Source organism: Mixophyes fleayi, chromosome 2, assembly GCF_038048845.1.
Source record: "Mixophyes fleayi isolate aMixFle1 chromosome 2, aMixFle1.hap1, whole genome shotgun sequence".
Classification (NCBI taxonomy): Eukaryota; Metazoa; Chordata; class Amphibia; order Anura; family Limnodynastidae; genus Mixophyes; species Mixophyes fleayi.
This window is the reverse complement of record NC_134403.1, coordinates 247794123-247806828: the sequence shown is the minus strand read 5'-3', so window position 1 is coordinate 247806828 and position 12706 is coordinate 247794123. Positions and strand designations below refer to the sequence as shown.

At 38.3% G+C, this 12706-nt stretch overlaps 1 protein-coding gene across 1 annotated transcript in view; it reads right to left on the bottom strand.

The window, feature by feature from the left end:
• Nucleotides 1-2384: 2384 nt before the first annotated feature.
• The window catches only part of DEF6 (DEF6 guanine nucleotide exchange factor), a 43993-nt gene continuing 33671 nt past the window's right edge, over nt 2385-12706 (bottom strand). Inside the window, exons 10-11 of the mRNA XM_075195762.1 lie at nt 5414-5504; nt 2385-2711 (exon numbers count right to left, since the gene is read on the bottom strand). Coding sequence (XP_075051863.1) covers nt 2566-2711; nt 5414-5504 — 237 coding nt within the window. The 3' untranslated portion in view covers nt 2385-2565. The remainder of the gene's footprint in view (nt 2712-5413; nt 5505-12706) is intronic.

The window sequence follows — 12706 nt, the reverse complement described above, 5'->3', positions numbered from 1 at the left end:
GGGGCAAAAGGCAAATCAGAGGCTTGCGGATATGGACCTGTCAATGAAGTCAGGTCCACATTGTACACCAGATCTTATGAGCCAATACGCGTCTGCAGGAACCCACAATTGTTCTACTATTCTGACGCTGCTTTATACACAACATTTGGACTGAACAGGTGCACTGGTCACATTGCAGTGTGAATATATGAAAATAGTGCTGTAACTCTCAGGGCAGGATGAGTAATCAAAAATGTGAGTCTTATCTTCAGGGCTTAAAAAATAAAATAAATAAAAATACTGATAAAGTAAGGAAAATAAAGCTTGTGGAGGGAAATAGGGAGAGAAGAAAAAGATAGACAGGGTGTGAAAAGTGTCAGCTCAGGAGAAGTGTTAAAGCACAGTTTATAGAACAAGAGAGAGCAATAAGAGGAAATAAAATATAAGAGCTGGAATCGAAAAGAAAGAGTATGGGAAAAAGAGGAAACGACTTCAGCAAAAAAAAAATAAAAAATGATTGGCTCCCCATTACTTCCAGAATCCAATTCAAGATACTTAGCCTCACCTTTAAAGCCGCATTCATATATCTCTGACATCATCACACCCTCCTAGATTTGCCTTCCCACTTAAGGAACTCCATACTCCACCAGCCAGATTCTCTCCCAACCTTCAATCTGTCAAGTGCACTCTCAAAACCCACCTCTTCTCTATAATATATCTTACTCCAACATCATACTTCCCATTCTAGATACCCTCTAGTTCCTATAGTCTCCTCATTGCCCTAAGCTCTCATAATTAAGGCTCTCTCTACCATCTGTCATGACTGCATATATTGTTATATTGACTGTATGGTACTGCAGTTTTCTGGCACCTTAAAAATAGACAATGATGATTATGACACCAATATTTTGATCCAGAACATGGATACCAACCACAATAGCTTTTGGCAGGTTTTCCAGATCTGTCCATTGTTTGTGCCTCAACATATTACACTCAAAAATCTACACACTCTAAGCATCTGTATTTTTTTTTTTCACCCTTTTCTGTTTTTGCTTACCATTCTAGCTGCAAGCTGAATCCCTATGGTATTGTCGAAGTCAGTAAATTGGATAAAGTCATTTCAATTAAAATCGAGCAAACTTGGTTGTCTTTGTCTGAAAAGATGCGTATGGCACGCTACGGCGTGGAAGGGCGTATGCAGCCAAAACACGTGTCAACAACAGTATTTACGCTTTTACATACATTCGCACCAAAACACACATTTGTAAAATAGTACACATTAATGGTAGTTGCAACACATAGTTATTTATGTCGAATATAGTAGTGTTTATGTGTAATATTATAAGTTATATGCATATTAGTGATACATATGGTTCAGGTTAAAAGAAATGTGTCATGTCTAATATCATATTAATCCCCTTTACATCAGCAGCTGTTCGGTGCATTCGGCGAAGAGATCGCACATTACATACTCTAGTTATTGATGTTAGGGAATAAACCTTTAATATGATATTAACTGTCAAATGCTAATGGACTGATTGTAATTGGAGTGTGGCGGGAAGAACAGAGCAGTTTGGCGGGAAGAACAGAGCTCATCCCCTGTAGAGACCCCCACCTTTGGATTCCTTAGATTGAATCAGCCTATGATGTGTAACCCCCTGGACTCTCCTGATGCCTGGACCAATAGAAGCAAGCTATACTACCTGCATTGTTTCACTGTATCTCTGTTTGCATATAAGCAGTAGCTCTCATGTAGTGTTCAGTCACCTTGACCACAGACTTCAGGATTGAATGACTGTTCACTGGATCCAGAGCGCCTGCGATAAGTAACGGCTGTTATTATTATTATTTCGCTTGAATATATTCTGCTACTTTTTGAGAATAAATCTTTGTGCGTTGGAAACACAAATCGAGATTCGACAATCGTTATTGGATAGCGACAAAACGCTCATAACAGTATAGAAAAGGGGTTTTCCCTGTGGTGTTCAGAAAAGTAAGTTGAATATTAATCCTATGAAATATTTGTAACTAGTAATATAGGCAACTAAAAACATCATGTTTGCTGGTTTGGGAGTGATGAAGAAAATTGAGCTTTGCGAAGTCAACTTGTATTAAGGGTTACAATTGATTCAGGGGCTTTGAGGTATTGTTTTTTGTCCTCCAGACATATGCAGTTTTATATATTTTTAGAGCTAGTAAAAGTGAGGGCAGAATAATAATGTAATCAAGCATTTTCTCTGAGTAAGCAAGGTGTCCATGAAGGCATGATTATAGCTTCATAGCTTCAGAGATGTAAGATCATTTATCACACCTTCATGTGAGACTTTTCCACATTTCTCTAATATTAAACTGAGTAATTTGTCAGAATTGGAATGTACAGGAGTGGTAAAAGTAAGAACGTGTGATAAAGACATTGATTTTATTTTAAAACTAACAATTTCAAAAAATATTTTACACTATTGTTTTTAAAACTAAATATTGTAATATAACATTTTCATGATGAATTTTGAGAAAATATACATGAAAAAATGTTAATATTTATCCACACAAGTGCAGTCTCGGTTATTCATAGATAATTTCACTGGTTTATTGTGAGTTTTCTAAATGGTCTCCAATACTTTGAGGTGATTCTTTTCCATCTGATGTCTGCAGCCTTTTAATGGATGAGTCCTGGCGAGTGAGACCCACACCCCATAATCCCTGAAAACCACCTGCGGAGTTGACTCGCTTGTCTAGGTAGAGAAAGACATTGTAAGAATATTAAACATTGTTAGTGCAAAACATTAGTTTGGTGTACAAAATTCCTATATAGAGTTGCTAATGTGGTTTCCCACATGAGATTATTAAGTGCCAGAGAGAGCACAAACATCATTACCTATACATTAAGAAGTAAATTCAGAGTGACACATTAAAATGAAAAGATATCACAATTCTTGAGAGCTTCAATCAAATAACAAAGACATTGCATTTATCCAAGAGAAATACTTTAAATGCAATACTTTCCTGAAAATCAAAAACCAGTATTTTCCACATGCCTTCTACAACAAGGAGCAAGGAGATTGTTTGATCCTCCCCTCATGCTACTCCACTTTGCAAATCCCTGCACTGGCTTCTGGTGTCCTCCAGAATCCAATTCATATTAATCACCCTTAGCACCACAAGCCCTTCATACATCTCCAATATCAACTCAATATAATCTCACTCTCGCTCTCTTACATCTACCTCTGACGTGCACCTCATCTCGTCCCTGGTAACCACCTCTTATTCCCACCTACAAGACTTCTCAAGTGCCAATACACACTTATGGATTTCCCTACCACATCTGATCACTCTCCCACAGCCTTCACATCTTTAAACACTATCTGAGAACCCATCTCTTTATTAGAGCTTTCCCAGCTACTACCTATAATACAAACACTAAATCACCCACATTGCTGTTCAAATCTCCACTCTGAGCAATACTCGTTCCTCTGGTTTTAGCTGTGCTTTCTTCCATTTAGAATGTTATCTCTCTCCCTACTCTTTGTTGTCATGTACAATGTATTTAGTCTACCTTTTATGTTCCTGTTTTTAGGTTTGTTCTGTTTTTCCCCAATGTCCTGGGCTGCAGAACACTGTGATGCCTTACAAATCAACAATAATAATAATGACAATGTCTAAGAACATCCCCCTGACAATGATTTTACACCATATATTAGGATAGAGAAGAGGCCATTTAGTGAAATGCAAAATTTTCAATCGCATTAGAAAACCTCTATTTCCCAAATCAATCATCTTTTCTGATGGTAGAGCATATACCTTTTCAAGGAAGAAACTCAATTACAGGAGGTAAACTGGATCATGGACCCTGCCATAGATTCCTCCATATCTTCCAATAAAAATTATTTACGATCACACCAAAAGCTGTTCCATGAACACCAGCTGGCTTTAAACATAACATTAAATAGATAGAAATCGAGAGGTGGCCTACAATTTCCTCTATTTACATAGTTATAATCACTCAACTTTCCTTAAATTGTATAGGGAACCATACAGAGAATGCTGGTGGAGATTTAAACCTTTAAAATTATTTGCTCCCAACATAAGCCCATTAATTACAATAATACCATACTTGCCAACTTCTTTTTCTCTCCTCCAGGAGATCCCAGAGGGGAAGTGAAGTACAAGTACGGAGTGGGTGGGGTGTTGTGAATCATGCCATTTTGGTCCCACTCAGTGATGAAATGCCGCAATCTGGTCATTGCACCATGAAAGGATGGGGCAATTTTGCCGGCAGGATTTAAAACAATGATTTTATTAAAGGCAAAACCCAGTGTGTTGACTCTCTTCCCAAAAAACTGAAGCCAGTGCTTCTCAAGTTTTGTTTCAGATATTTAAATTTTCTCACATAAGCTCTTCTGGGATAGAGACACAATTTAAAGTGGTTTCCAGATGGTACAGATACCCAGTATTTTTAGCAAAATGTTCCCAAGTCTCTCAGCAGACCAAAGATGGAGACGTATTCAAGCCCATGAAACTCCAGTCCACATCTGGTACAGCTGCTTCAAGTGAAAGGATTCTTTGAAGGTGTACCAGTAATACTAACCCCAGGTTTTTTCTTCTTAACTTGATGAATATGCTAATATCCAAATATAAAAAGTTGTTGCTAAGGAGAATATAGCTTCCTTTGCTTCTGAAAAATATTTGCAGTTCACTACCACTTAGTTTTATTGTCTAGATTACTAAGAATCTGATGGTTACAAAAAAAAAATAAAAAAATGTTAAACTCTCACTCTTCTACTTTCCTTTGCTTTGACCCATGGCTTTCAGACAACTACCTCTCTGGTCCTTGGTCCCTGGCACTCGCATATGCATCTGGGAATAGCCTAATTACCTGCTGCTAGTAATGAATTGCCAGCATTTGAGGCTTGTTACCACAGGCTAAGGTCTATGTAAGCAGCTTAACTGTGGACAAAACATTGCCAGCTTATTGAGCTTGCCTCTGTATAATAGTATTCTGAATCCTACATCTCCCTTCTTTGACTCCTGGCTTTCGAACATTTTACATCTCTGGCTCTTGACCCCTGGCTCTCGGACGACTGCCTCTCTGACACTTAATCCCTAGCTCTTGGATGACTAAAACAGCAAGGAGCAAGTCAGGAACAGATGAGGTTTTATATGTTGGAGTAGAGCATAGAATTTTACAATTGATTCTAAAGAGCTGAGGGAGGATGTTAAAGGATTGCCATACAGAAGCAACAGGAGAGTTGTTGGATAGGTTAATGAGCTCAGTGGGAGCGTTTTAGGAAGTGTTGATTTTAGTCTATAAAATGAGTAATTTAAAATGTGATGAGCTGGAACAGAACTAAAGGAAAGTTGAACAAGTTAATTAAATGCAATTTGGGATCCAGCAAAGGTGAATGAAAATGGCATAGTGTATAAATGAATGTCTAACCTCCAGGAGCTATAGGATGCATTAATCTGTTCATCTGAACATTCCAGTGTCGGACATTTGTACTGGCTTGATGAAGTTTTCTTTGAGCTACCTGAATTGGAGGGAAATAAAATGTTAGCCATTTTTTAAGCAAGGGAAGACTAATACAAAAATGTAAGGTTAAATTAAAGAGACACAGGAAGGTTTCAGGTAATATAAGAAAGCAGGGGATTAGTGTAGTATTTAAGAGAGTCATAGAGCAGGGGTAAATCTAGGACCAGGTGAAAATGTAAAAGAAAAGTAAGAGAATAATAAAAACAATAAGGTGGATTAACAAATTGTGAAATTTTATATTTAAACATTTTAAGCAACCTTTATTTAACTATTTTATAATACAACACAAATTACCCAATACAAACAACGTAAGAGACACAGCAATTTCTGAATCAATTAAGCAGTCCACCATCCATACTTACTGAGCTAATGTTAAACTGGAAACACATGTGAGGAACATCATGTAGGTAATATTACCTAGGATTAACATTGGATGCCGGTGTTAGAACTTGTATCCTTCTTTATTATGTGGTGTGCAGTACCTTTGTTTCACCAGAGGTGCTGATGTTTTTACCCTTTGGCACATTACCTGTAAGGAGTTAATCTCCCTTCCCTACCATTATTGCAGCACCTGTTTTCATGTTTTATACACAGGGCCGGATTAACCCTAGGGCTAACTGGGCTACAGCCCAGGGGCCTCGGGCATCCAGGGGGCTCTTGAAAGTGCTCAGCAGCAGTATTGATCGGCCGGCGCGATCTATGCTGCTGAGCACTTTCAATGCGGTCCTTCCCTGGCGCGCTGTAGTCTCCTTACTGAGGAGATCTTGTGAGTCTCACTCTTATGAGATCTCCTCAGTAAAGAACGTACAGCGTGCCGGGGAAGGACTGCAATGCCAGGAGGAGATAAGTGCCTTGGGGGCGGCTCGGATCAAAGGGAAGGGGCCCTCACAGGGGAATGGAGGCCCCCTTAGCCCAGGGGCCTCCATTCCCTTAATCCGACCCTGTTTATACACCTAACTCTCCAGAGGCGGTACTAGCGAGCTGTGCAGGGAGGCGGGGAGAAGGGAACCGGGGCCCCCGACCCTCTGCATCTGCCATGCAGCAGGCCCCATTGCCTCCATGGGACTCTATGCACTGCACATGCCACACCAATAGTAGATCTACCACTGTAGCTCTCACTCTGATCAGTGGAGAGCATTCTATTAAGATTTATAGTATGTGGTAATGGCAGAAAAGCTCACCAGGAGTCAAAGTTGATGAAATAGTGAAGATGTGTGTGCAACACACATGTTTAAGCTTGAGGGTCAACACAGCAATAATGCACAGTGTGATAAACATGGACTGGACAACACGATCATAGAAGCAATGAATGACAGTCTCACGTTCCAGAATGCAGGTAAACACACACTATAACAGGAAGTACAAACCAATAGGGTAACTGGTATGCAGTCTGTGGCAGCTAAAAACTAGGCAAATGTCCAGGCAGCAAGGTATCAGTAATTACAAACTGTGGTAGATAAAGGCTAGGCAATTGAGCATGTGGAAAGATTGCAGGAATACAGACTGTGGTTACGGTTCACAGATAAAAATGCAATGTTTTCCACCAGGCAGGGTAAAAGCTAAATATATAACACATGGAAACAGGTGCTGCAATCATTGTATGAAGAGGAGATTAACTTCTTACAAGTGAAGTGCAAAGAGTCGAAAACAGCAGCACCTCTGGTGGAAAAGAGGTACTGCACGCCACGTAACATTTCAGGACGCAAGTCCTAACAGCAAAAGAGAACATTGTATAAGAACAGCCTACCTGCACAGTTTAGGATAGTGATATACAGTCAAAAATAAGAGGACAGTGTAAGTAAGCCACACATTTTCATTCACCTCCTTTAGCACCACACAGTTAATAAGAACAGGATCTTTTTATACTTGTTACTGAGCTTGAAATTAATTCAAGTAGCCCATAATGTATACATTTTTTCATGAGCATTCCTAAGGCCTGAATCAGTTACTTCATCAAAACTTCATAGAAAGACTAGTAGATGGGGTACCAAAAATATTTACATTAGCCTTCTAAGCTTGTGGTGCAATTTATTAACATTACTATTATGTCCAACAAAACAGTAAGAGGTTTGTGGTGCTACAGTGAAAATTGAAACCAAATTGTGATTTGTGAATAAAACAAAATAAAAAAAAAATCATTCATTAAGGCTGCTCATTTCTTGTACACCAGTTTAGAAGTGTAAAACCTAAAATGAACCAAAAAAAAACAAACACCAAAACATAGTAATGTATATACAAGAAAGTAAAGGTTTCAAAAAGTGCTACAACTTTTAACTGCATACCAAAGGTAAATCAGGAAAGGGTTTATCTGAATAATATACAAAGAGATACAGAGCTAGAAGATCCTCTTAAAATATAAAGTAAAAAGAAAAGAGTCTGTATCCCTCAGATGTCAAGGTGTTCATCAGCTACAAAGAAATAAGATATAATATAGTGTAGTATGCTAGAGCATCCTTAAACAAAAACATAAAGAACAGGTACCAGAAGATAATAATAGATATTGCACAAATGAGTTATTAGTAACACTTATATAGAGGAAAAATTGGCAGATTATAAACTCTAAAAAATGTTTAACACCATAAAAATATTAGTAAAATTATTCGTACATCAAATGAAGTACATTTGGGCTTATCTACAGAATCTCTATAAGAGATGTCCGCTCACAGAGTAGGGCAATTAGGCGTTACTAGTACAGAGAGAAAATTTGCAGGAATTACTATTACTTTTCTCCACGCTCTGGAATTCCGCTGACTCCAGGCACTATCCCACTGAGGATAAAGAGACTTCTATGCGATCATACTTTTTGTTTGAGGAGGATCTTATTTGAATACTATTCAAATAAGTCCTTTTCTGAATTACATTTGATTTTTCTTTTATTTACAATTCAAAGTTTGTCGTTTTTTATCTTTTTGTTTCATTATCATTATAACGTTTATTTATATAGCTCCAGCATAATCTTTAATGGAATAAAGCCACCCAGGGACTGCAGAAGTTTGAAACAGTAAGTATGCCTGGACAGAACAATTGCATATCTGAGCAGAACAGACAGGGAAAAAAGAGCAAATGGAAGTGTAAGAATAACATTCCCTTCTCGACAATTTTGCCAAAACAAAATAAAATTGTCCAGATGTTTAGTAAGTAGTCACCCATAGATTAGGGTCTGTATTCTATAGTACGTAGTAATCAGAGTTTGTGTACCTATTGTAGTCACCATTAAAGATATCATAGCAACAGGTAAGTTGAAAAATATTGTTCTCATTTCAAATGTTCTATTTGCAATTTCTCTAGCTCACTGAATAAGACCTTTTCAGATTATTCTAATAAAAGAACTAGAAATATAAAACATTGTATGAATTGCCAAATCTCTCTAATGTAGTTTATTTACCTACTTTGGGCTTGAGATATGCGAGAAAAAAAAAAAAGGGGACAATATTGAAGCTAAATAAGTCAAATAAGGTTGAAACCTTAGTTGAAGTTTTCTAGATCTGTTTACAACTGTTCATTATCTTCAGTCATGTCTCTTATTTGGCATTGAACAGTTCGAGCCAAGAGCAGCATATGTCAAATTTGAGCAATGATATATTTTTTTTGTTTAGGAAATGTATAAAAAAGATCTTCAGAAACTTGTAAAAAGCTTTCTTTCAAAAACTTGCCTTCGGTAAAAGCTTTTCCTTTTCATGCGATAAACATAGCCGCTGTAAATAGGTTATATTCTGTCATGCACCGGACTCTCCATCTTACTTACCGGGGTCGGGTGCGCAATGCGGGCCTCCTCTGCGGTGACAGTCTCTCCATCTGCTGATGGTGACTCCCGTTTTTTATAATCTTCTATCTCTCTGCATTGGCTAATTACTTTCCACTTCTTAGCCTCTAACGTAAACCCCCTGTTTAGACATGAAGATTTTGCACCATATTGCCAAGAGAGCCTGCTGCTGTTGGATCGTTTGACTCCTGTTTTTCTGTGCTTCCTTGTGAATCCCAGTATTCAGTGCTTCTCCTCTTATCCTGCTATCCAGCGTCCTCTGCTTCTCAGCTAATCCTGGTATATTTGGTCCTGCTCTTTTCATCTTATCCTGGTATCCAGTATCCTGTGTCCAGTACGCCTCTTTATATCCTGGTTATCCGTGACCGGAACTTCTCTGCTCTCCTGTTATCTCCTTTGATTTGAACACCCCTTACACCTGTTATTCTCGCCTGGTACCTATCAGAAGAAACGTGACCTACAGGGTGCTGCCAAGACCAAACGTCCTTGTGGGGGCTTCTGGTGAAAGACCTTCACCACAATAGACTCTGCATCTTTGTGGTGGGAGGAGCTAAATCTGGCAGATCGTTAGAATTTTGTGTAAAACTGTGACACTTTCGTACGAATTACATGACGTTTTATAAATTTAGTACACTACTGTTTTGTTTTTCATGTGACGCAACAAACAATTTTAAATATTCATCTTTTCTTTCAACACCCAAATGTGATAAAGAACTTTCATGTTTTGTGTTGTAATGCTTTGGACCTGCATACAACAAAAGATTCACAACACAACAAGCAAAAGATACACTCACCTTTCAGCACAAAACCATATTTGTCTTGCCATTCTTACTGAAAGTTTCTTGTTTTTTTGGCGTGTGACATTTTTACGAATGGGGCCAGTAAAAAAAAAAAAAACAATTCACTTTTTCGCAGTCTGATTGTTGTCTGAGTGACCAGACAGGACACAATCTTGTCAGAAGAAACAATGGTTGCTTATGTCAGAGATCAGAAGACAAATGCCCAGGAACGTGGGTGAATGTCCCTTCATTATTTTTACATTCAAATAATTCTCAAATAGACACAAAGTAGCATTGTGCTGGCAATTGTTACACAGGTAGTCAGCTTACCTGAAAAAACTTTAGCAGAGAGACAGTTTATTATGCTGTGGATATGCAGATTAGCCACTATGTTTGGGAGTTTGAGGGTGCCAGAACATGGAGCACAATACTTGTGGAAGCAAAGTCCCATTTACATGTGTATAAAGTCTGTTGCTTTTGTGATATACTGCAGATGAGGTACTGGTATAATTTTTACTTGAAGTGAGCACTGTACAGTTTGGAGTTAAGGCTACATAATTTGCACTTGACTGTGAGGTGGGTAATTTCTCCTAATTTGTAGGTTTGGCAGTTTTGGTGTGCCAGAACATGGTGCACAATATATGGCAGCAATATCCAACTTACATGTTTACAAATTCTCATGCAAGTGTGATCTCAGATGAGGTATGGATATATATTTTGGAATTTAGGCTGCAGTATTTACACTTTACTGTGAGGTGGTTGGCAGTTTGAGGATACCAGACCACAGCGTACTTTGTAAACACTGGATCAGATAGCCCCTGCTGAGCAATGACTACAGGCTAGATTTACTAAGCTGCAGGTTTGAAAAAGTGGGAATGTTGCCTATAGCAACCAATCAGATTCTAGCTTTCATTTATTTAGTACCTTCTACAAAATGACAGCTAAAATCTGATTGGTTGCTATAGGCAACATCCCCACTTTTTCAAACCCGCAGCTTAGTAAATCTAGCCCCAAGTGTGGAAACCGGGGATTACCTGCACGTGCCCAACTTGTATGGCTGGGGCTTGTGTCTACCAAGCAGGTGCCCAGATGAAAGTGCGGAGTCCAGGGCCGAGATTCGGGTAATCAATAGACTTCAGCATTCCACATGTGGGTACTAACAATATAAATAGAATATTTCAGTATATTGCATATTAAATACACAGTTGCTGGACGATGTCCCTGCAGAACCTCCAGTGGTACCTGCAGTTATTGGAAGCAGGCTACACAACGCTAGATCCTGTCGTACTCTGTGAGGAAGGAGGTGGAGCAGGAGAGGACGAGGAGACTCGGGTGCTAATACAAACGCCATTGAGTGCCCCTTTGTGGCACGCGTGCTAAGGGTTGTGCACGCCTGCTCTAGAGCATTAATAATTTTACTCAATATACTACACCATATTCAATTCTCGCCGTTTTCCCGCAGCGTTAAAACTATTACTGTTATTATGGTAATAGTTAGCTGGATTTCAGCTCGCGGCTCAGGGAGCTGCGAGCTGAAATCCAGTGAGAAAACTACCGTAATAACGGTATTTACACGCACTATTACCGGAGCGCAAGATTTTCGGCGTTTCCGCCGAGAATTGAATATGCCCCCATGTGTATTACTCTGTATCTTTTGGAGGTAATTCTCTTCATCTGAAGCAGATCCCGACATTGATCTTCTCTGATTCAGATAAGCACATTTAAATATGATTAAAAGCATGAAGTTACCTTATTGTCACAATTTATTTGGGTTACTTTAATTTATTTGGGTTACTACACTATGTTTCGGCACACCTTTTTATATTGTGGTTTATTGTAGATACTTCACATACAAAAAGGTACATGATATAGTGAACTTCCATACTGTATGTATTCCATTTTTGTTATAACTTTATTGCACTTATCCCAACTTTGTTCTATATTTTATGCTGCATATCAGTATTATCAATTGCTTTGTGTCTTCACTAGAGTCTTTAAACGTATGATATATGTAGCGATATATGTACCAATTAGCATTGCCATCTTCTAGGTCGTTTTTACTTCTGGATATACAATTTACCCTCTTTCTGTGCAGCAACTATTTTTTTCAGTGATTTATCTGCGGAATTTTATAAAGGTTTTGTTTCTATACTACTGAATCTTGGTAGTATTGGCTTCAGTACTCCTGTGGCTAAGGATTCATAGCATACTGTCAGGGCTACAACAATCTCAATGCAAGTTACATAATTTTTCCTACATTCAATCACTATTTGACATATCCATTGAGCATAATCAAGCTGTTCCAATCAAAGAAGTTGCTTTACTTTACAAATCCCCTCAAGTTAAGTATGTGTCAATGCTCTCTTCTTACGTTTCTTGAGTAGTGATATCTGAGATGAGAACTTACTAAGATATTTAGGCTTTGGAAAGAAGTTCAAATAGCAGAGGCATATCTGGCCATATTTTAGCCAAGAAACAATGTGCTTCAGTTTTTCTCACTAAATTCAGTCAGTTAATTCAATGATGAACTAACCAATGCATGTTAATAAAAAAATAAATATTTTTAACATAAATTCAGTTGAAAATTAGCACAAGGGCAATGCTGGACCATGTTGACAGGTATATAAAGGTTTTAATACAATGTCACAAAAAGATGCT